Source organism: Necator americanus, chromosome V (assembly GCF_031761385.1).
Source record: "Necator americanus strain Aroian chromosome V, whole genome shotgun sequence".
In the NCBI taxonomy this organism is placed as follows: domain Eukaryota; kingdom Metazoa; phylum Nematoda; class Chromadorea; order Rhabditida; family Ancylostomatidae; genus Necator; species Necator americanus.
The window spans coordinates 11846105-11870839 of NC_087375.1; the positions used below are offsets into that span (position 1 = coordinate 11846105).

General features: G+C 38.7%; 4 protein-coding genes across 4 annotated transcripts; 1 reads left to right on the plus strand and 3 right to left on the minus strand.

Moving 5' to 3' along the window:
* Positions 1-11052: 11052 nt before the first annotated feature.
* On the minus strand, positions 11053-14378 carry RB195_013588 (uncharacterized protein; the record flags this gene model as incomplete). Its single annotated transcript, XM_064203482.1, has 3 exons — positions 11053-11270; positions 13956-14024; positions 14315-14378. The coding sequence occupies 3 exons, from the start codon at positions 14376-14378 to the stop codon at positions 11053-11055; spliced, it is 351 nt and encodes a 116-aa protein (XP_064059363.1).
* A 104-nt stretch (positions 14379-14482) lies between these two features.
* RB195_013589 (uncharacterized protein) lies at positions 14483-15420 on the plus strand (the record flags this gene model as incomplete). Its single annotated transcript, XM_064203483.1, has 3 exons — positions 14483-14570; positions 14629-14731; positions 15366-15420. The coding sequence occupies 3 exons, from the start codon at positions 14483-14485 to the stop codon at positions 15418-15420; spliced, it is 246 nt and encodes an 81-aa protein (XP_064059364.1).
* A 5080-nt stretch (positions 15421-20500) lies between these two features.
* RB195_013590 (uncharacterized protein) lies at positions 20501-21214 on the minus strand (the record flags this gene model as incomplete). Its single annotated transcript, XM_064203484.1, has 1 exon — positions 20501-21214. One exon carries the CDS (start codon positions 21212-21214, stop codon positions 20501-20503), a length of 714 nt encoding a protein of 237 aa, XP_064059365.1.
* Positions 21215-21655: 441 nt separating this feature from the next.
* On the minus strand, positions 21656-22441 carry RB195_013591 (uncharacterized protein; the record flags this gene model as incomplete). The annotated part of the gene is made up of 1 exon (XM_064203485.1): positions 21656-22441. The coding sequence occupies one exon, from the start codon at positions 22439-22441 to the stop codon at positions 21656-21658; it is 786 nt and encodes a 261-aa protein (XP_064059366.1).
* Between the last annotated feature and the right edge of the window lie 2294 nt (positions 22442-24735).

Sequence of the window (24735 nt, forward strand, 5' to 3'; positions counted from 1 at the left end):
TGATTTGAAATATACCTCTAGAATTTGGTTTTGGCAAATGTACGGTCTGAAAACAGGCAAACTTTTCCCAAGCTTTCTTAAAGGCATCACCCCACGAATCTGAAGAGGTACGGATCTCAGGTGGAGTATTCGTATGCGGGATCGTAGATTATTGAGAGAAGATGATTCCGTCCATTTATTCCTAACTGCCGTAAAAAACGGTTTCGTGCGCTCCGGGGCACTATTTTCCACAAGGAGTTCGATTGGAATGCACCAGCCTTGTGCACGCGCTTATCTTCCGGGCCGTTTTTTACTGCAAAAAGGAAAGGAAGAAATTCGTATACGGGATCGTAGATTATGGAGAGACGGAATCACCCCTCTCTCCATAATCTACGATCCCGTATACGAATATTCCACCTGAATTTTTAAAATTACCACCTCAGATTCGTGGAGTGATGCCTTTAACTACTTTCACACCTCCGCAATCCTGCTATTGGGATATTCCGCTGATATATTTTTGCTGAAGGAAAAGGTGTTTATAAGATCCACGCTGATCTCTCGAAATTGGACAAAATAATTAATTCTCCGTAATCAGGAGATTATCTGGAGCCTTTTTTTCAACTCCTCATCATGCGTGCGTTTGTTCGTTTTCCACTGTCTTCGGAAAACCACAAAATTACTCCATTGAAAGTTAATAAAAAGGCATACATTCCTGGCTGTGGAAAGTCTGCTCAGAAATTTTCCGTGTAAACAGTTTATTCTTGACCAACAGCTCAAATTGTAAGTTTCTATCTTGGTAAGTGTTTTTTTTTGTTTTTTTTTTTACAGTGCCAAACTTATGACTTCGCTCTAATTCGTTATTTGTTCCGAACTTTGAACAGTTGTCTACAATGAATGTTCAAATTAGAGAATGGGTTAGGAAAGTGAAGTCTTCTGGGAAATAAGCCCAAGTGCTCTATTGGATTTAAGTTGTGATGATTTGGAAAATTGAACTTATGACTTTCTTTAGTTCCACGACTAGCATAACTATTTGAGTATTTGCTTTATAGATCGGTTAAGTTTTAGAATCGTTTATAATTCAAGAAAAAAATTGATTTGAAATTTTTATGAAATCTTTTTGCAGTAATCATTTGCTAATGGAACTTTTATAATCTTTATGGATGAAATGTCTAAAACTGAGGAAGATATTTGAGGGGGAGCAAGGAAAGAAATACATAACTGAGGATGATTAACGTAAAGAGAGGCCTATGAAGTGTGGCGTGACGCGAATGGACAGATCCTGTCACTGAATTCCGCAATATTCAACACCATGTTGTAAATAAATGATATGACACGTGGGCTTCCCTGAGAAAAAATGCACACAGAAGAAAAGGGAATGACAAAGGCGGGGTTTCCCTAGACGTTCCATGGCGTCTGCATATCACAAGTTCAAATTCCGAGCAAACTCGTCCTGTTTGGAATTCAAAGCTATGAATAGAGCATTTGAAGTGTGATAAATTGGAAAAGTATATGTAGTAATACTATGGATTACATTAGTTTTGTAAAGTTTGGTAAAAGTTTACCACTAAAAAAACGTAGCATTAAAAAAGTGCAAATTGGTAGCAACTGCTGTAGAAAGGGGCGTGTGTGGCGCAGTCGGTAAGAGGTTCTGCTGTGACTGTACGATCGATAGTTCGAGACCGCCTTGCTGCCAACCAGGCCATTCTCTATCTCTCCAAGGTGGATAAATAACACACTGACGTGATAAATCGGCGCCAGCGCCCGCAGGTCACCGTATAGGCTATGCGCACGTTCGTGAACCTCAAACGATCCTGCATTAAAGTGGAAGCGTTGCCGGATCTCAAGGATGTTGATTAACACCAAATGCTTTGTCCTTTTGAATTTTATTGTCGAAAATCAGAATTTTCACGATAAGTGCTTTTGAGCTTTTTTTTTTAGTCAGTCAAGTAAATTTTTCAAGAACCTCGTAGCCCAACTTACCACTAAACTGTTTTTTTCACTTTTCTATTTCATATCAATTGCAGAACTTTTACGGAAGAAAAGTGAAATAAAAGTAGATGATAAAACTTGCCATTCATACCAGAACTAAATTTTATATAAATATATTAATATACGTATATACAACTATGCGAAATCATAATTTTCGAGAATACACGTCTAACACAAAAAAAGTCACGGTCACGATTGTTACATCTTCTCCCATAAGTCACCATTCAATTCAAACCTACCCGAATGCACACCTACCGCTAAACTCACGTGGTCACAGCGAATTTTTCCCAACTCTTAATTACTCTTAGTTTTTTTTTCTTCGGTTGAGATAGCTTTTATTTCGTTTTCGTGCATTGGAGTAGGTTCTCTTTATCAGCTAAATTACACGCAGCCTAGAAAAAGTTCTGTTTGTTTCTCATCTTCCAGCACGTACTTATAGTGACTTTTTATTTCTTACATGTCAGAAAAATGTCTAAAACTGTTAACACTTTTTCTTTAGAGAAGAAAAAACCTTTGCGTGCGAACATATGCATCTGATCGATCACATATAAATGAACTTTCAGATGACCTTGTCTATTCGAAATGATTGTATTCATGTTTTGAAAGTTTTTCTTAGTTTTTATTATTTTAGTACGCTAATGGCGCATTTTTCAATCAGTAATTTTTTTCTAATAGTTTTTTGTCTGTTTATCGCAACCTCAACAGTCCTATTTAAGAATTTTAGCATTTAAAAGGGCACGATTTTCTGTAGATAACACTTGAACTGAATCACGATTCAAGAGGAAGCGCCTGGCATGAGGGAGGGAAGGTTAATTTTTATCGTAGGATCTTCTCGCACGTTACAACTCCAGCTACACTCCAAGCTTTGAAATAATATTTGAGGTGGTCATTGTCTAGCGAAAGCGCAGACGACTTCGATGACGTTCGATCACCGGAACGTTAATAAAACACTGATTTCCTCTAAAAAATATGATGGAGATAATTTTATTTCTTAGACTGCCACTTGCATTTTTTCTTCTTTCAATGCAATTTTTCTCGTGATTTTTCTTGCATCATCTGTAAATACCACAAGTATTGCAAAATTGCAACGATTCTCCAAACTTCAATAGTTTAAGTGTTCCAGTTTTGCAGTGAAAAAAGGTTAACCAAATGTTTGGCCAAATAAGGAAAACATTAGTCTCGTGAGCATTCATTGATCAAGGTCACAAGGTTTTTTTTTGTAAGGAAAGTGAAACGCTCACTTTTTTTTTCTCCTGGGAACATTTAGAAAGGTTTCGAAATAATAACGAATTCTTGAGAAAGCAATCTAGTCTGGTTCAGGATTTCGTGACGTATATCGGAAACTACCGTATCCGTGTAGACCCAGAGAAACATCTTGAAAATTATTCGAAATAGGTACTGTTTCGCGGCATTTCTGGAGTCAAAGGCATTGTTGCTGAAGCGGCGCCTACGGTGTGGGATCGCAAGAGAAACAAAGGAAATATTTGATGATGGAAATCATCGCGGCCGGCTTCATTTCTGCTTGTCTGTGACATTCTGCTCAGAGAATTTAAAAGCACTGGTGGAGCAACGCTGAGCTTTCTCTTTTATAAATGTCTGTCTTGTTTCTTCGCGTTTTTTTTCATTTCTGCGACGAACAAAAAAGCTTCCAGAAAGAAGAAGAAATGCTAGGATTTTCATGCAAAACACGTACTCACCATATTTGTGAAAATTATAAGGGGATGGTCAGGGGAATGACTAACAATTACAAGTTAAATAATCGCTCCGGCCAAAACAAAAACAAGTGGTAGACGATTTGAGAACTTTCGAGAAAAAAGTGAATTGCAGATTGAAGTGCAAGGTAGGATAGAAATTTTCTGCGAGATAATCAAGGAGACGCACATAGCGATGAAAAAAGTTCTGACTTCCATTTCCATACTATCATTGAAATTTTACTTAGAAGAGATTTGCCTTTTTAGTTACGAGGAAAATCTCTTAGAGATCTTAAAACAGAGAATTATATGGAAGAAATTTTAAGCCAGCATGTTACTGGAAAATACCTGAAGAGTGCGAAACAGACCACCGACTACGAAAAAGTATCCTTATCAAAGGATTTAATACTTTTAAGAGGATTAAAATCACGAAACGGATACGTCACAGCGTACAGATAATGAAAAATATGGTTTAGACTTGAAGGTAGGTGAGTTTGCAGGAGACACATTCCAGGGAATCCTTTCAATCATTACCGGTTTACCCCAGATATTTAGGTTTGGAACTATATATATTTGATATGTTACGGTTAACAGTGAAAACTATAGCTCCTCGTGGAAAAAATCTCTCATATTTTCGTGCACGTGTCGTGATTTTTGGTTCAAATACAAAGTTACTTTGGTCTAATCCCATTTCATATTTTTCTCTTTATTTTTTTTTTAGAATGAAGAAACTTTTAATAGATCTGGTGAATCGAAAAGAAACCCGATTTTTAACTTTGGGTTTAATTTAATTAATTTATTTTTAATCTGAGTCAATGAGATATGGTTGAGTTTGAGTTCAGCGAACATTTAGCTCACTGATCTCAGATAAACTAATGAAGGATCATTCCGCTTTGTTTGTTTTTTAACGCGTTGTCATGACAACTCTTCTGAGCCTTTTTCTTTGTGATTATCTAATGGGTTCCCGAGATGTCTGTAATTGAATTGGGTTCTCAAGATGTTAACGAAAATTATTGGAAGACTCTAATATCCAGCGATGCTCATTACTCATCCTCGAATTCATTACGGGCAATTTTCTAGAGGTGAGAAATCTTAGAAAAAAACGAACAAAAACGACGTAGTAGTCTATTTATTTATTTATTTATTTAATAAGCGAAATCATGTTGGCAAGCGTAACTGTATTAATGTGGATTGGCAGTTTACGCACCTTGTGCGCTTGCCAAGTAGAATTTCTAAGTGAGTGTTCTTTGGTTGCACTTAAAAGGACAATCATCCTTCCTTCTTAGTGTCGGGACCGTGGCGACGTGGTTACTGGGAAGTGCTCCTTGTGTTTTTTCAACTTAAACGTTTCGGAATTCCATGAGTTTCACATGTTGCAAGGAGTTCAGCATAAAAAATCCTCTTCTGCAGGCACCAAAAGACGTATGAAAGGGAAAATTTCAAGAAGATGAGAACCGCTCACGCAAATCAATTGGAGCGAATTCTTTAGATAACAAAATAAATTTATCTTCTGGTCACAGAATAACGCAATTTCTTCCAGAAAAAAAAACAGATCACCAAAAAATAGAAATATTGCAAAAAAGATAATAGAATTGTGATGACAAATGGAAAGAGGTAGAACAGGCAATGGAAAAAAGAACTTGAAAAAAAGGGAGGAAATAATCAGTGATAGTGTTCTCCTCTTCTGAAGGGGAAATATTTATGTTGGTTGCGGTGCTTGTGCAAAAATAATGACTTTCATTGATTTATTTATCATCGTTTCTAAAAATAGAATTAGAGGGGAGGAATGAGTAAATTAGTAAATTTTATTTTAATTTATTATGTTTAGGAGCTATCCCTTGGTTACGTGCTCCTGCATCCCTTATTCCCGATCCCCATTCTCGATTTTCATTTTCCCGATTCTCCCATGCTCAATTAGAATTCCAGAAAAACAACATCTAAAGACGTATAGTAATATTCTTACGAAATTTGAAGGGATATTAATTTTATTGGTAATATTTCATTTCATTTAATATTTCATTGCTCACATCTCTACCGTACTCCCCCCGAGAGTTAATAAAGGTTTTTGCAAAAGCGCGAATGGATTTAGATTCCACGGACTCACGGACTAATCGACATTGTGATTTCACGTCACAAGACATGTGCTGTGAAATCACGAATTGTTTAGTTTGTCGGCGGCATGAGAAACATGTCCTAAAGAAAAAAAAACTTAACCTAGAACCCTTGCGAGTTTCAAAAATACGTACAAGGTGTTTTGTAGGCTCTTTGTAAGCAATGTTACATCGCGAAGTTAGCTAGAATATAGACTAAACTTTTAATAGGAAGAAAAATGGTAGAAATTGCGAGAAAATCATATAAAAACATGCCACTGAAGAAAAAGAGAATGCCATTTAGCAACATGAAAGAGCTATCGAAAGGAAATGTTAAGTCTGCTTCATCTGCAAGTTAAGAAGTAGAGATGGAAAGAAAAAAAAGAAAAGGGATGAGATGAATGAATGAGTCTAAACGTAGTTGAAATAAACTTCACCATTGGATTCGCTTTCTTCGCTAGGTGCGTGTAAAAGAATGAAAGAAATTCCGAAGAGAAGAGAATTTCTACGAAAGCAGGACAAATCGTGCGAATGCAGAAATCTGCCGAGAATCGAAAACAACAAGGATGTGTACAGCAATCGAAAATCAAGCAAAAAGGAAAAGCATCAAAGATGAAATCAGCGAAGAGAGCTCTTAGCTACTGTAAACATTCGTGCTTTCCCAGACACGATTATGTAAAAGTTTCATTCAGGCGAGTACATATATTTATTTGATCGGAGTTCTGTTTTTTTTAAAATCTTTATAGGGATGAAAGACATAAAAATGCATGGAAAGCAAACTGGACCTCGTTAAGTTCTAATGCTAATAATATTCCGGAGAAACACCAAAAGAAAAAGCTGAAAGAGAAAGAATTTTTTTTCCCAAGATTTTTGCGCCAAATAAAAACCAATATGGTCAGTTGTAGTGGGTGTAACCTTGGAAAAGAAAAAGATCAAGCATAAGTACTTCAGGAAAACATTATTTAGCCCCCTGTCACAAGGTTTTTGCCGTTAAACTGTGGGCAGCAACACACAGAATTTTTCTTCCTCGAATCTCAATTTTTTCGACCTCGGCCCCTTTCGCCGCCATCAAACCGATTTGTTTCGATCATGCGACGAATGCGACTTTTAACAAAACGAACAAGAGGAGCACTGAACAAATTCAAACTGATCAATTTTTGAAATTTTGAGAATTTTCGGATCTCTATCGAGAGTGTCTGCATTTTTTTCTGTTTCCATGGTATGTAACAAAATAAAAAGATAAAATATTTGTCTACAAGAAAAATAAGACGCTAGTAAAAAGAATTTTGAAGAACTCGCTCATGGAACTTCTATTTTATTCTTCGTTATTAGCTTTACAACTGCAGCTTGGAAACTTCTACATTCATTAAGAAATAGTGAAAGCCAAAATTAAGAAGTTAAGGTTCATTAACATCCTCAAAGATTCTCATACATAATAAGAGTACAAGTGAGATTTTTCAAACCATAATTTTTGTAGTTTTTGAGCCCTTGAATCTGTGTCAAACTATAACCTATCCATGAAATTTTAACCAACAATAGATTGAAATCCATGACCTGTGCTCTCGAAAATCACTTCATGTAATTTACTGCAGGGAATATTCGTTCAGATAAATATTCACGATTAAATGTTAATGTGAGCATCCACTGGATTCTGTTTTAGTTTTCCATATTTAATTTTTTTTTAACCTCAAGAAAATTAAGATTTTAAGAACACTAAAGGGCTTCAAGGAAAGAAACTTTACGAAGCAGAAGGAAATTATTAGAAAATATACATCTATAAATATAGTATCGAATAGAAAGTAAATGGGAAAATAAAGGAATATCCAGATGACTTGTTAAGTTTTTTGGACAACTTTTGAGAAAACTGACATTAAAACGAGTAGATTTGAAGATGTGAAAATTCATATTCCCTCTTCCCTCGATGAGTTGAAGCTCTCAGCCGAAAAAGTTCGGCGAGGAGCAGAGCGGCAGCAGAAAATGAGAGCGCAGTCAATGATGTGAAGTAAACTGGACTCATAGTGCTGACGTGAACATTTGACATCGGGGGGAAAAACTGGGACCTATATCGTTCGTGACAGGAACACAACTGCACCTGCACTTGTCGTCTGAGTTCTACGTATTCTGGTCGAAGAAAACGAGCGTCGAGGAATCCAAGAGAAAAAAAAAATGCGAATAAAAAAATCCACAATTTCTACTAAGGTATGAGGTAGACAAGGAAACGAAAAGTCGGTACTCGATCTGGATTGAGTCCACTCGACGACGCTCGACGATTCATTCGAGATCGATTCTTCGAAAATGAAAGTAGCCAGACAGCTGTTCAAGAAAAAAACTTTGAAAACCGAGCAAAACTTTGAAAATTTCGGTAGATACGCCAACTGACAACTCAACAAATCACAATATCCGGGACATCTCCATAGGTTATCAACGACATTTCAGGAAGAAAGTTCAAGTGTCAGAGACGCGGACAAATCAACATTGAAAGTTCAACAGAACTGAGAAGACAAATAAGTGAATCAATTCACAAATAAAACTGCACTCACGACAAATACGTCTCAAACATGCTGAGCATAGATCGACGTTTTTCTAAATCCGGTCACTTGTTGAAAGAAGCAATTGGTGATGCGAACAAACAAAAAAAAAAGTCATTTCCAAGAATGACGGCAAAAAATTCTGTTTACCTTCTGGAACTGGTTCACTAATTCAATGAAATCAAAGAAATCACATTATCAATGATCACTAGCGGGAATGATTAACGATCACTCGTGAATGATGCAATTGACTTTGTGTAAAAGAAAGGGACCGAAAAGAAAAGAAAAATATGAATAGTGAATTTAAAACATTGGAAGACCATTTTAGTTTCTTAGGAAATTTATAGTTCCTATAAAAACTCTGTAATTCATTAAGATAGTTGGAAAAGCGGCAACTTTTCTGAAAATAACAAAATAAAGCGAATACTTTTAAATTAGAACCTTTTTCTTTTCTACAACTTTCGCAAACAATGAAAAATCAATTTTCCAGAGTATGAATCGAACATTTCCCGTTGAAAAAAGCCAACATATAACTACACATAATGTGAATCATAGGACATCAGAGCGAAGGGGAACGAGGAATGACAGGAAGCTGAAATTCCAACAACGGCGCCAAAAAAAAAAAACAACAAAATCAGAGTGATACGAAGATTTCGCGACGTTGCAGGCAAGGACCATAGAGATCAGTTGTCCGAGTTGTCGCCGCGACGATGATCTCATTCATCATTGGATTTGTCGTTTCGGAGAAGAAGAAAAAAGTGACGGAAAAGCGCGCAACAAATCGATCTCCAGCGCCCTCTCAGCTGGCCACGCCCCCCGATGAAATGACGTCATCGCGAATATTGATCGAGATAGGTCAAGCGAGCGAGTCGCGAGAGTCTAAAAAGAACAGATATGCTGCTTTAGGAGAACAGGCTAGATAAAGAGGGAATTAATGCATATAAGTGTAAGGAAAAAATTTGTAATGGGACTGGAGGAGAAGGGAAAAAAAAGCACATGAGGATAAATAGGTGGACAGAGGAGGAAAAAAAGACCGAATACATTAGCGGGTGAAAAAAGTGTGCTATACAACACGCCAAACATCAGAAACCTAAAAAGCGCAGACTTTGAGAAAGATGGAAAAATGACGGATATACATGAGCAGATACATAGACAAATACACAAGAAAAAGTTTAAATTGGCAGATTTAAAAGAACAGGTTTTATATTTCACACATGAAAATTGCTAAAATAACAACGCAGCGAACGATAAACAGCCAAATAATGGAAGGAGAAGAAAACGGAGAGGAAGACAGAGGTACATGGACCTTGCTGCTGATGTGCGAATGACTAAAAACCTTGAGCAGCTGGCGGATTCAAGTTCAACCACAAAAAAAGAAGGAAGTGAGATGCTGGGGCAAACGAAAAGAGTTATGTTCATGGATTAAGATTTATGAGAGCATTCGAAACAACAACGAAAAGAAGAAATTAAAGAATGAACAATCAACGTAAAATTACTGCGGAAATTCCCTTCAAAAAAAAAGTATGCATAGTGGAAAGTTTATATTGAAAGAACCCAATGGAGGAATAAGAAGATATGAGGGCATACACAATAAGCCCTTTCTTATCATCATTTCTAAGGCTGCTGTCATTTTTTTCTTTTTCACAAGCTCTTAACGTTTTGATTTCTATATTTTCCTCATTATTTTCCAAGTAAATCCACTAATGACAAACGTCCATGTGCATACTAATCACAGACCCAAATGCTAACAGATGTTTTGTTCTGTTTTTGGAAATATCGAGAATTTCGGTATGTGATTAACATGCACATGGACGTTTGTTATTAGTGGATTTACTCGAAAAATAGTGAGAAAAATGAATAAATGAAAATGTTGAGAGCTTGCAGAGAAGAAAACGAAGACAGTGGCTTTAGAAAAGAGGATTAAAAAGGGATTATTGTGTATGTCCGCTAATTCATAAATTAACTATAGAAGCAGAGAGAATGAACATGGGAATATACTAACACTGAGGAACAAAGAAAAAATAAATAAATTGTCAAATATTTGGGATGTTGATAAAAGTGAGGCGAGTGTGGGAAATTTCAAGAAAGGTAGAGAAGACCGAAGAAATCCCTGTAAATTGGCAAACGTTTTTCATTTCACCTGTTCTATTTCTTGTTTTCTTTTGTATTTCTTGTCCTTTTCTTAATTTTATCGTTTTTTTAAAATTGTTTGTCAGATAAATTCCGAGTTTTTCAAATTGGAATGTCTGGAGCTTTATCTATTCATAGGTGTTTTTAGACAACAAACAGTTGCAAACTACATCCCTCCCCGTCCTTTGTGCAGCAGTCAATTAGACGGCTGCTCAAGCCCAACAGACAAGAAGATAGAAAGATAAAGGCAAAAATATGGGCTAAAAAGGCACTAATAAGGGACTGCTATCAGAACTGCAATCGTTTTTGGTAAATTATAGCCTCTTACACGGTTATCATTTACCAATAACGTCCAATTTCAAAGTTGATCCCTATTCCGAATCCATTAGGTTGAGTGATAAATAACTTCCGTTTTTCTTCATACATACATACTTTTCTGCAATGTAAAGAATTATCTTAAAAAATTGATTGTGACGTAAGTAGGTTCTCTGCTGACTCTCTCTCTCTCTCTCTGTTTGCTATGGATTTTGTTTCAATATCGACTTAAAAATATCGTCATCGATGTCTGGAGGACGAGTTCTCCTTGGTTCGTCTTCCCAGATCACATCTCAGGAGCGGTATTTGACAAGCGAACCACCCAATCGGTTACCACTTCTTTTCCCATACATATTGCATATTTTTTGAACCACCTTTGTACAGGATTTGCTCCCTAGGCCCCCAAATGGCCCCCATTCCGCGCATTTGAGCACGTTTGAGCGCACAACGTTGTTGCTGGGCTTCACCCTCACAGCGACTGCATTCCATAGCCCCCCAAATTGCCCCATTCAGCGCCTTTGGACACGTTTGAGCACAAAACGTTGTTTCTGCAACCACAGCATTACTGCTTTGTTTAAATTCCCAAACCGTCAAATAGCGTCAGTGTTTTTTCAATTCACCATTTTTAAAGCGAATGAGAAAAAAAATTGAACGTAGCGTACACAACAGCAGATTCCCGTCTAAAGAGTCTGGCTGCGTAGCGATACAAAAAATAAGTGTTTGGGTAATACATTGTAGGCGTAAACAATAAAAATTAGGTATCGTCTGCCTGGACGGAAGTTATCTATGACCTAACCTAATAACTCCCCCTGATCACGTGTGATGGGATTGTTCGACCGGAACGTTTGCAATAATTCAGCACATGCGAATCAGACTCATTCTGAGAGATTTCTTCACAGCTATTTCATTGACCGTAAACTTTGTTATTATGATATAAAACAGAAAATTCTCATGATAAATCCCGTTTATATCGGTTTTTTTTTCGCCTCCTCTATTTTCCGCTTAAGCTCTCATACGTAATCAGTTATTGCTGAAAAGAAAATTCTAGAGCGTGAATCAACCTGATGGAATTCCATGGGGAAAAGCGTTTCTTTTTGCCAACGTGTGAACAAAGAAAGCAAACTACTATCAAACGCTTACTACGTTTATTTATCACACTAGTGACATTAGACGGGACTTTTTAGGACAGCAATCAACTTCCTTGCAGGACCTGATAACGAGAACACTCCTTTTTTTGTGAGATCTTTTTTAAAGAGAAAAAGTGAGACTTGAAAGGATTTTTATAAAAGTGGATGATTAAATTGTGTGTAGCACAGTTGTAGGAGGTTAGGCCGCGAATTTTCGGACTACGGTTCGAAACCGCTCTAGGGTAATGGGTCATTTCACACCCCCGGGTCTCGATGAATTGGTCGCGGAATTTTCCGGGAGGATAAAAACACTGACTTGATATATCGTATAGTTTCCACAAATCGCTGTATTAGTCACATAAACATAAATAAACCTCAATCGATTTTGAATCGAACTCAAACTCAAACGCTTTAGGGAATTTCTCAAGATTTGATAAGCACCAGTTTATTTTTTATTTTTCAAAAAAAAATCAGAAAATGCCTGCGTGTGACCATCCAGAAAATTTAAAAAAAAGCAACGCTAGCCGTTTCTCATTGATTTTTCTACGGTTTCATCAATATTTCTCAGCTCTATAACTCCTATTTACCGGAATAGTTCTAGGATTCTCGGGTACTCTCGGAGTATCCGAACAAATACCTGTCACATATGAGGTCTAGGCGCTGAACAACGCCCTTTTCTCGTGAAACAGGAGCGCTACGTCACCTATAGGAAATTATAGAGCACGTACATAATTGCTGTAGGTCGCGCTTAGCAAAAAGAAAGTGATCGACTTGAGAGAAGCGATTGAAGCGAAAGTGAAGAAGGAAGAAAGTCCGAGAATTCCGAGAAGAATAAAGAAAGGAGCGTGATAAATTTCAGAAAAATAATGAGAATTTCGGATTCTACTCCTTTAAAGCCATTAAACAGCGTCTCACTGATTATTCTACAATAAAGAAATGTATTCTCATTGAAACGAAGTTATAATATAAATTTTTCTGATGACTGAATTTATGTAGATAATGGTGACTACTGTCAATTTCAAAAAAAAAATAGCAATGTGGTGAAATTCAAGAAAATTCATGATTAGATGTTCAGAAAGAAAATTGTGCAATTGTCACTGTGATGAGTTTGGAAATTACTCGACTTATTTTGAAATTTTCAGGAAAAGATTCACAGCTGAAAAAAAACTGGTTTATAAGGCAAATTTGATTAATCCCATCAGTGTTGTTTGTTGTTTAATGGTTAATGTCACTGTCAGTGTCACTGTCAGTGTCAGTGTCATTGCCGTTCATTGCAAACACCATCCACTTCAACGCAAAAGTTGCAAAAAGCGAAATCATTTCACTTTCGCACAGAAATGCCCAACTGCACGTCCTGGACTGTTATCATTGTCGCTACGGGAAAAGATTAATCTAGAACTATTCAACGATGAAAAAAAGACGAAAACAGTGCTGATCTCGGCGAAGTTTTGACAGACTTCCTGCCCAGGTTTTTCTAAGGAAAATCAGATAAAAGTAGTTGAGAGATTTCAAAGAAGTTTACGATCTCTATCGATCCAACCCGAAACTACATTGAGGATACGGTCAGTGCGTGAGATCGTAAATCCATAAAACAAGAAGTCACTTTTTTTTCTCGAAAACTGATTAACACTATGTGATAATTAGCGCTGATATCGGAGTTTCAGTAGTCACGTTAAATATGTGCGTTTTAGGGAAATTCTTTGTTGGGAAACCGCTCTTCGAGGAGGAAACGAGCTTAAAGAAATTGTAGTTATTGCAACCGAAATGAAAAAAGTTGAGCCTAGTGAAAAATAATCGGAGTCTGATCATCCAATCGATTCACTTTTATTTAATATTCTCTCTTCTTTTTTCAGTTGTAGACTTGTGCTTGTAGACTGCACTCGTTGCCGAACACAATCAGAAAACGCTGCAGCAGCTTGTTGCGGTCATTATTTTTTAATTCCCTACTTCTTTTACTCGCGAAAAAAATGGCGAGAAAAAACTTACTGACTTTTCCTCTTCTCACTTTTTGAAATGGCTACACACAAATTCTTTAAGGAATTCTAACACGAAAATAAAAAATTGGAGCACAAGGACGAAGGATGCTGCGTGCTATTTATCACCTACCCGACTGCTCCTGCTGCTCACCAGACATTGCCGAGGGCTTGTGCTTGCTTTTTTCGGAGCTTCCAATTCCTAAAAACCTGTGCAAGCACAAATTCTTACGGAATGAATCTATCATGAAAGATAGTTACTAGAAGGTTTGAGAAGGGTTCCTAGACTGGGAGATGTGTGAGTGGAGAGCTGGCCGGCTCCGCGTTCGTCTCATACGTTCGAGCCCCACCAGCTCAGCGTTTTTGTACGGTTCCGCCCAATCGAATAAAAGCATGAAAATGACAAGGAACGCCGCGCTCAACGGTTCCAATTCTCATTCGGAGGATACATAAAAAACACCTTAGAAAACTCATTAATTCAGGACAGCTTACGTGTCATTCCGAAATCTATCGCCGGACCAAAAGAGATTTTTCTGAGGTCAACCGACTGCTTCATGTGAAGAGAGCATCGGAAAATACAACCTACTTGTTTTGGAAGAAGAATCTTTATTCAAATAAGCAAATACAATACAAACAATAAAACAAAAATAGGTTATCATCATGTTGGAGAGGGAGAGCTTTATCGGCTTCAACATCAGACTATCCGGAACGGCACATCACTTAGATGAATCTGGAGGAAAAGCTACAGGTTAATTCTAAGTTCCGTAAAATGATGTCATACTGCAGTACTAGTTTCCGATTCTCAGGTACTCTTCCCCAAAAAAATTGTCTTTTCCTTTCTGAAACGTCCACCGTCGCCGAGGAAGTGTCCAAATCACAACGACAGGATTTGTTCGCAATTCGTTCTTGGTTGGCATTTAATAAGATCATTTTCGAGCCGAATACCTTAAAGTGTGCGAATGTATTTAGATTATAACTGTGAGCGTGCCCATATTCTAAATTATTTCTATTCTTCGTTGAAAATGATGTAAAGGAAGTTGGAGAAGAAGTTTTTTTTTTAATTCTTCTATGGTAAAATTATACGTGATTTTATTGTTCTTTAGTGCCAATTCGTTCCATACAACACTTGCAGTCTTATCTGTCCATATCTCGCTCACTTTCAAGTGTTTTTTTCCTAGCAAGTAAATCCGAAAAACTGGCTAGAATATGCTACGCTTACTCCATAACTGTCGTGTCTTTATCAACTACTTTGCTGTAAAATCAAATTTTCTTTTTTTTCCCTAAAAATCGATAAAGTTGGAAAATTGCCAAGTGTGCTGGATTTTGAACATTTCCACGTGCGCATTCGAAAAAAAAAAGACAACATTAAGCGTCATCCTTAGATCGATCCAACTTCAGAGAACGAGCAGCGCCATTGACGTCGAGCCTGCAGAGAGCACCCATTGCTCATGGAAAAGCCACGGTCCAAAAAAAAAAGCGCACAAATGCTTATATGCATATGTTCATCGTGCTGAAAAGTCAATTTACTATCGAATAGTTTTAGCCCTGTCATCGTGAACGTAATATCTCCAACGCTGTTCCTTCCTGAATTCCGATGAAAAGACGTTGTTGGAGAGGTCAGTCCTGACGTTTGCGCACTGCATGCCTGGAAGAACAAGGCCATACTTTATATTATAAGTTTTTCGAAATCGTAGATTTAAGTGTATTTGTATCTTGTAGATTAGAGAATGAGTTTGTCGAGTTTCGTATTATGTGTTATTTTATAATAATTTGTTAGCTCCTTGATAAAATATTTATATTATTTGAAAGAGCTCTTTTCGTTCTAAAAAAAATGTGACAATTGTTTTTTTTTTACCAATTTAACCTTTTAGAATTATTTCTACTGCCTTTGAAATAAAATATTCAGAAAGCACTAATATTAGCACTTCTGACAATTATTTTTCTTCAAAGTCAAAAAGCTGCCACAGCCGCTCCGGACATTTTCGTTGTGTACGAAGGTGTTATCGGCGCATCTACTACGCAGAAATACTCTCCAAAATTCTTACGACTTTGACCTCGACGATGCTTCGCACCAGAAGACTTCTAAATTCGACAGGAGTTTTTCTATTCTATCGATCGACAACTATAATTATAACAAGGAATTAGTCATTAATGTACTCTAAGTTTTCGTTTACAACCTGCTCCCATCTCCGAACCAATTTTTTGCTGAACCAGTTTTTTGAGAAGTGCGGAAGAAAAAAAAATTAAGAAAAGTAGGGGTTGAAAGTGCTGATTTCTGCTTCCTACATATTCCATTTTTAAGACTAAAAAATTTAAAAATATTTAAAAAAAACAACGACTGCAGTTCTGTAAAGCAAGAGAGAGCTCTTTCAAATAATATAGAATTTTATCAGCTAGCAAGTAAATAATTACAAAATAAGATGTAACCTAAAATTCTACAAACTAATTCCTTAAACTAATAGTTTAAGGCAATTTGCAAGTGAGTACAGTGAGCTGAATTCACTAATTTATTTTCCTACTGCTTAGTTAAGTACAGCAGACTCTCGACATGCGTAAAAAAAGTTTTCTAATATCCCCTCGAGGCATTAGTCTGGAAATTAGGTGCTCGACCGGTGCTTCTTTTTTTATTCGTACATATTTCTTCCTCGTAAAACCATGGAAGATTACTTTGGCAATCAATCGGAGTACACCGCGGGTAACTTCTCTTCTGGCCGCGATCCGCGTCAAGTCGATATGCGTTAATTGACGAAAAGGGGAAGAAATGGGCAAAAATGTGATGCTATAATTTCGTTTTTCATCTCTTTTCTTATTAAAAAAATATACAGATAATGTAATAAATAGTATAATATAATACAAAGCAAACAATGTGCAATATACAAAAAAGGAAACAAAATGGCAAAAAGAACGTGCACGTGGCGTAAAGTGTAAAGTGTAATGTCTTTTTTTCAACCATAAGTAACAGTTTATCTTGTTCTTAGATTTGATTTTTTTTAAATTTAGATTCACGCTATTTTTAAAGGTCCTGAGATCTTCTCCTAAGGAAGATGAAAGAAATCCTCCTTTCCCAAGTTCTCCCAGTAGGATTATCACTTCCAGACGGCGTGTACAACAACGTAACCGAAAACGAACGAATTGGTCTGGGACCATGGTCGATTTTGTGGGAACGTTTCAAGCAATGTGGGCTCACCAACCTTTACTATCTTTGAACGACTTGTCACCGCATGCAGAGAATAAAAACATCGGAATGTAGGAAAATTCGGAAAAAAAGCAGAAATTAGCACGTTCCTAGTCAATATCATAAAAGTCTTGGCAGACAAGAACAGGATAGACAATAAAATAATTTACAGACATAAAGAAAAGGGGGATTAAGCAATAAAAGCTTTGACATGGGTAGCATGAATTTGTTTTTGAAGACAAAAAAATATTTCTCTCGTGCTATCTGGAGCAATGAAACTTTATTTCATTAGTTTTACTTCATTTTATGATTAAAACATTCAATTCGAATAATTTCGAAAAGTTGTTCTAAACATGACATTAATGGCATCACTCCACGAATCTGAGGTGGCGAAGATTTCAGGTGGAGTATTTTTAAAAGGGATAGTAGATTATGGAAAGGAGGGCGATTACGTCCATTTCTTCCTAATTGTCGTAAAAAACGGCCCGGAAGATGCGGCGCCGCACAGCGCTGGCGCGCTCCAATCGAACTCCTTGCTGAAAATAGTGCGCCAGAAAGCCCGAAGCCGTAACTTCCAGGCCGTTCTTACGGCAGTTAAGAAGAAATTGACGGAATCACCTCTCTCCATAATCTACGATCCCTTATAGGAAGTCTCCACCAGAAATCCCCACCACTTCAGATTCGGGGGGTGATGCCTTTAAATGCCACTCGCTTTTATAATGCGTTCAAATCGGTGTTACAGTCAAATGTTCCACCATTTAAAAGCGATATTCCCAACGGGACGGCAATATTCCAGGGTATTTAATTCACAAGGGAAGGTTTTTCGCACGAAACACATATGCATTGCAGGGAAATATGCATGCAATAAATAACAGCGAATGACAAAAAGAGGACATGTCAATAAGCATACAAAGCGGTAGGTTATATCTTACAGGCGGCAGTGACCTTTTGACGACATAAACGCTTATAAGTAAACATTGACCGGCCCATACATGAAAGAATTAATCTTTTCTTTTATTTTACTTCCGTGCTTTCATAGCGACTGCCCGGCCCGGAAGATGCGACGCCGCACAAGGCTGGCGCGCTCCAGTCGAACTCCTTGTAGAAAATAGTGCGCCAGAAAGCCCGAAGTCGTAACTTCCAGGCCGTTTTTTACGACAGTTAGGAAGAAATGGACGGAATCACCCCCTTTTCCATAATCTACGATTCCGTATACGAATATTCCACCTGAAATCCGGACCACCTCAGATTCGCGTGGTGACGCCTTTAATCCTATGGAAAGTTATCCTATCCGTCGCGGGAAAACGTTCCAGAAAAGGCTGAGAGCTCTTCTTTCCAAGTTTGGGATGGCGCCCGTCGTTGGATACGAAATTACATTAAACCCTTGATTACTCATCCACAACTTCCCAATTTAGAAGCACTAGACCGAAATCAAGAAGTGCATAAAAGCGATTATGAGCCATGGAAAATAGTGGAAGCGCCGAAAATTAAGGGGCATTTAACTCACTTTTCACTTTTCTACTTCAACAGTCACTCGAGACCATCCTAACGAACAAGGTCAGACGTACGTTGGGATCTTCCCAACAAGGACGTCGTAATGGGAATGGGGGAGGAGGACAGCAAGGGGTCGTATTCGACGGTTGTCTTTGGAATCTAATCGTATAATACTGAAATATATGATTAGGGAAGACACAAAATGTGTATAGTCAAAATAGTTAGCTAAGATGAGGGTACAAAGACCACAAAATTGTGAAAAATACCTTGTTCCTTACACTTCTAGTAGTGGAACTAGTGCGTTCTTTGGGCCAGTCTTGATGTTGCCATTTTCTTGCTTCTCCAAACTATACCAGATGACGTTCAAAATTAAGGATGCGCTGGGATTTTCTCAACAGGGCATCGTAAGAAGGGGGTAGGAGCTGGAAGGGGTCGTAAGGGTGGAAAGAAGAGAAAATAGATAGAAACAGCAAAGAAGAAAGAAGAAAAGAGTCGTTGTTGTTAAATAAACTAATATTAAGATTGTTATGGTCGTTAATTTTGGTTTTTACAATCTCACGTGTACTTTACTGATAGGCCCAATAGTCCTGGCCAGTGTTGGAAGATGGTCAGTGCAGTGAAGCGCCCTTATAAAGCAATTTCAAAGCTTGCGAAAAAAAATTATTGCGAATTCCCTAGATTTTTTTTTTCAGAAACTAGTTGAGAAAATGGTAACTTTTCTTCTTATGTGTTTTCCCCCTTTGTTGTTTTTCGAATCGGCCTTAGAGAGAGCCACGACAGCCACAGAGATGAAGATTTGCGGATGAGGCTTTTCTTGATGCTTTATCAGAAGATTTTTCAATCGCATTTCCGTAGTTGCACAATTAATAAAAGAGTGAAAGTTTGGATTTTTTGCTTCACTTCAAAATGTGTGCGACTTCGGACAAAATCGAATAACTCATCTCATAAGGTATAAAAACCTGTTCAATCTAAACTTAGTTCTATAAAAATTAAAATTCAACCTTACAGGAGGAAATTTTTTGTGCTGAAGTGTTTTCCTTTTTCTGTATCCCCTATCTTCCTCTCAAAATTTAGTTTAAGAAAAGTTAACGAATTCGTAATTTGCCGAAATTATAAGAAAGTACACGTTTACGCTACTAACTGATGTTGTTACAGAGAAAGGAGCGAGATGCAAAATATATATTTTTTTTGCGCAGTAAGCAATAAATCCTTAAAAGCATCACCCCAGGAATCTGGAGTGGTACGGATTTCCGGTGGAGTATTTGTATACGGAATCGCAGATTATTGAGAGAAAGGTGATTCCGTCCATTTCTTCTTAATTGCCGTAGAAAACAGCCCGGAAGATATGGCTTCGAGCGTTCCGGAGCTCTATTTTCCACAAGGAGTTCCATTGGAGCGGTCAGCCTTGTGCGCGGATCTTCCGGGCCGTTTTTTTTACGGCAATTAGGAAAAAATGGACGGGATCACTCCTCTCTCCATAATCTACTGTCCCGTATAAGAATACTCCACCTGAAATCCGCACCACCTCAGATTCGTGGTATACTGCCTTTAAAAACTTGGAGAGTCCTCGTGCAATCGATCTACAAAACATTATTACGGGTTTCTCTTCAATTACAGTGGGACACGTCAACTTCATCTGTAGAATTCAAATAGTTCAAACCTAATTTAAGCTTACCTAGCAGCAGTACTTTTTTTGAAGAGAGCTTCCCATTTTTTATTGATTTCCTTGAGCTGTAGCTAAGATTGGCATAGATCGCCTTTATTAAACAACGGCTAACGTTTCGGCGTTATCACCTTCGTCAGAGCCTGGCAAGCTCAAAGCCATTAGTGATTTATCCCCTCAAGTGCCTCATCACCTTACCGAAAGCATCCAAACGGTAGGCAAACTCAAACAGCAACACACTGGCTAGTACTTACATCATTAGTTAGACTTGTTAACGCAGCAGACCACCACGTACCACAACTACGAGTCACGAGGGTTTTTATATAGGGACCTCACAGCCCGTAGATCAAAACCCGCATAGGTCTTGATATAGGGATAACTCGTTTGTGATAGCAATGCACTCATCCTTCTTGTTCATTTTTGGACTTTTGGCGGTTATCCAAAAGGCCTCTAGTGTTCTGCGTGCTGTGATCTCGGACTCGTAGGATAATATACGAACTTCTACCTCCACTTCGGAGTTTGGATGACATATTCTACGGTGTGCTCCAAATGGGGTGAAGGTTTTAGATTTTTCGTGTCCATCTAGATGCTCCTTTACCCTTATACACAATGGACGTCCCGTTTCCCCTATATACTCGTCACCGCGCAACCTGCACGTGATACGATACACTACTCCTGATATCATGCAATCACCCTCTCTGTCATACCGGCAAATCACGCAGCTGGGAGTTGTGCAGAGTCGATCATGTGCACGATTACGTACCAGCTGACCCTTGAGGTTTGCTGGAGGTATTTCCACAACGCTCACGTCATTCTGTAGACCCGCTTTCCGTAGACAACCCTGTATCGCTCTGCTCATATCATAAGATATATAAGGTAAACAGAAAGGGATCCTTTCTGGGCTATCCACTACGTTGGATCTTCGAGAGGGATGTCGTGCTTGTCGGGTAGCACCATCTCCAGCTGGGTACCCATTGGATATTGCTACTTTATGAGCAAGATTTTCAGACCATGTTTTTTCCTGGCTACTCGATGAGACTCTTGCCGCCGTTCTGTACATGTTACCTATAACAGATTTTTTCATTTTGCTGGGATGCGCTGAAAGGTAGTGGATTAAGGTGTTTTTGCTGTTGGGTTTTCGGTACCACTTAGTCTTACATATCCCATTCCACAAGTAAATGTGCACATTCAAGAAAGCCAACCAATTGTCTATCGGTCTCTCCCTTGTGAAATTAATGTGCGGACACTGCTGATTGAGAAGATTGAAGCACGTGTCTAGTTCTGCTTGTGTTGAGCAGACGATCAGCAATCATCTATGTAACGATAATACAGCAGTGGTTTGCGGTCTATTATAGGCTTTTCGATCTTGGTCATGAAAACAATGGCGATAGTGGGTGCCAGCCTTTGTCCCATAGCTAGGCCTCTAAGTTGTCGGTAGTACTGTCCCAACCATCGGAAAATAGAGCAATTCAGGCATTCGTTTATCAATGTCATGACCTGTCTAATGCTTAATCCATGTTGTATGTATGTACATGAACATGTTCAATAAAGCCTGGCGCTGCGTGAGCAGTTCGTGAACAGCCTGCATCGCTACATCGTTTGAAACGTTCGTATAGAGTGACGTAACGTCAAAGGTCTCTACTACACATTCACGCTCAAACGAGGCACTGCGGTGATGTTTTAGGAAGTTGCTAGAACTGCTGAGGTGAACAGGGACATATTTGAGCAGCTGATTTAGGATTATGTTGAGCAGCCAGGAAATTCTATCCGTGGGGCCCCCGATACCACTAATGATAGGTCTCACTTTAAAGTCACGTGGATCGTTCGAAGTGAGGCCATTTTCAGAGAGCTTATGAGTTTTGATTAGCGTGTATAAGACTGGACATGCGGGTAAGTCGTTCTTGAGACGTATAATAAAGTTTTTTGGGAGCCCTGCTGTTCCAGCTGTTTCTACCCAAACCCTGTTTAGGCGGCGATTTTGCTTTCTGAACTCATTGGCGGAGGATGGGACATATAGACTGTCATCCTCAAGATGTTGTCTCGTTATCGCCTTGTCTAGTTCACGTGATAGAACAACAAATTCGCCTCCCTTGTCACTAACGGAGATCTTGATCTCTCCAGCTGTAATAAGATTGCGAATCTCAAGTAGGCCTCGGCGTTGCGCGACCGAGAGATTGAAATTTACGTGTTTTTTCGAGAAACGCTCCAAAACGGAGTACGCTGATGTTGCGAACACTCGAAACTTGTTGTCTACCGTGGGGTTGGGTTCGGGTGGTTTATACATCATACGCGGGAAAAAGGTATGGAGGGTAGGGATACTCGCTCAGCTATTCTGTTCTCTTGCCTTCGCTCTTCTTCTTTTGCTCTCAGTCGCAACCTATCATGAACCAATTGGAGGCCGCCCACTATCTTGCGTGATACCTCCGGACTTATTGATTGCACAGGAGCGAAACTAGGGCCGAGATCCAAAACGGAAAGCGCGTCAGCTGAGATGAGTACATCGCCAATCACAGAAACACGAAATGTGCACTGCTCTTATTAGCAATGGTGGTGTTGTGATCTGCACATACAGAGGTAGATTTAACAGATTTATTAACCTTCTGATGTTGCTGAGGGTCTACTAATCGTCCGAACTTTTCCTGTAGTCTAGATTTAGCACTAGAGCGAATATAATCACAAATGGACATTGACTCACCCAATATTCTCCTCCAAATGCGTTCCGGCATAAAACGTTCACAACAATGTTCTTTATACACACACTTCTTAAGCAAAGAGAATATGTGCTCCTGTTTTGCCTTCAATGCCATACGTAGGAGTTGTTGCTCAATCTTCTGCATCTGCCGGCTTTCCTTGGGAACACGCTTATCTCGTGAAATCGCTTGTTGGTTATAAAGTTTGGAGTGACTTGATATTCATGGCAGCGGCGGAGAAAGTGGATGGTCTCCCTTTCTGAGACGATCTTTTGCCTCAAAGAAAGGACTTCTCTCACTAGTCGCCATGTTCGACTGTCTTTGAATCTCAGCATATTGAAACGAAGTTTTTTATTGATTTCCTTCGTTTTTTAAACTTCGTTTCAACATGCCGAGATTCAAAGACAGTCGAACATGGGCAATGCTTCCCTTTTTATTATAAAACTCTTCAGACCTACACCAAGAAATGTCAACCTCACAGCCGTTAGTCCTCTAGTCATTTGTCAGGTTTGCATTGTCGATATTATGTCATATTTATCATATGTCCGTCAGAGTTTTCCTGGCAATGAAGGAATATCAATAAATAATGTCGTCATTCTATGTTTCCAGGAGAATTTTCTCCTCAAAATTTGCCAGCATCAGGTTACATCACTGGCAAGGGGCACTCGGTAGAGCCCTTATTTCTCGAAGCAAGTAACTAAACCAGTCGGGGTCCTAAGACCTAACCATTAGTCTTAGAAGATGTATGACAAGAAATAATATGACAATGAGACCACTGAGTGCCCCTCCCGTCCTCTCCCCAACTACATTTTCCCCCACCTTAGGTCGCAACAAAACGATCCCTAGTAAATGTTAAACCCAACTAAACTATTTTCCTGTCGTTTTTTTTATTTGAGGAAGTTAGTGCTTAGTTTCGTAGCGTCTCCTACTGACTTCAATTTTAATATTTATTGCATTGTACTTTCACAACGGTTCACAGCATCGGACGCGCGACTCTGAACGCTATGGGATGTTTAATGGAGGTTCCTCCTTCGGCAATATTTTCAAAGCTAGATATGTGGGTTCAACTTTTCTGACTTCGTGAAAAATCCGAAGCTTAGCTAAGAGTAAAGTGCTGCTAAGAATTCTACCATATTGTACCATATAGATTGTCGCATAGATGTGAAAAGCCCGGACACAGGTTCTTCCATATCAGATATCCGAACTATTGGGAGGCGAGCTTGTCAAAAGGTCACTGCCGCCTGTATGATATAACTAATCGCGTTATATGCTCACTGACATGGTCCTCTTGTGGTCATGCACTGTCATCTATTGTATGCATATTTCCCTGCAATGCATGTGTGTTTCGTGCGAAAAACCTTCCTTTGTGAATTAAATACCCTGGAATATTGCCGTCCCGCTGGGAATATCGCTTTTAAATGGTGGAGCATTTGACTGTAACACCGATTTGAACGCATTATAAAAGCGAATGGCATTTAAAGGCATCACCACACGAATTTGAGGTGGTCCGGATTTCAGGTGGAATATTCGTATACGGAATCGTTGATTATGGAGAGAGGTGATTCCGTGAATTTCTTCTTAACTGCCGTAAGAACGGCCTGGAAGTTACGGCTTCGGGCTTTCTGGCGCACTATTTTCAGCAAGGAGTTCTATTGGAGCGCGCCAGCGCTGTGCGGCGCCGCATCTTCCGGGCCGTTTTTTACGGCAATTAGGAAGAAATGGACGTAATCACACTCCTCTCCATAATCTACTATGCCGTATACAAATACCCCACCTGGAATCCACCTCAGATTCGTGGAGTGATGCCTTTAATATAGTGTATCGTCAACTGCTTTGTTGAATGAAGAGGGGACTCGCACTTACTTTGTATCAAGTGTGCTCGGTGAATTTC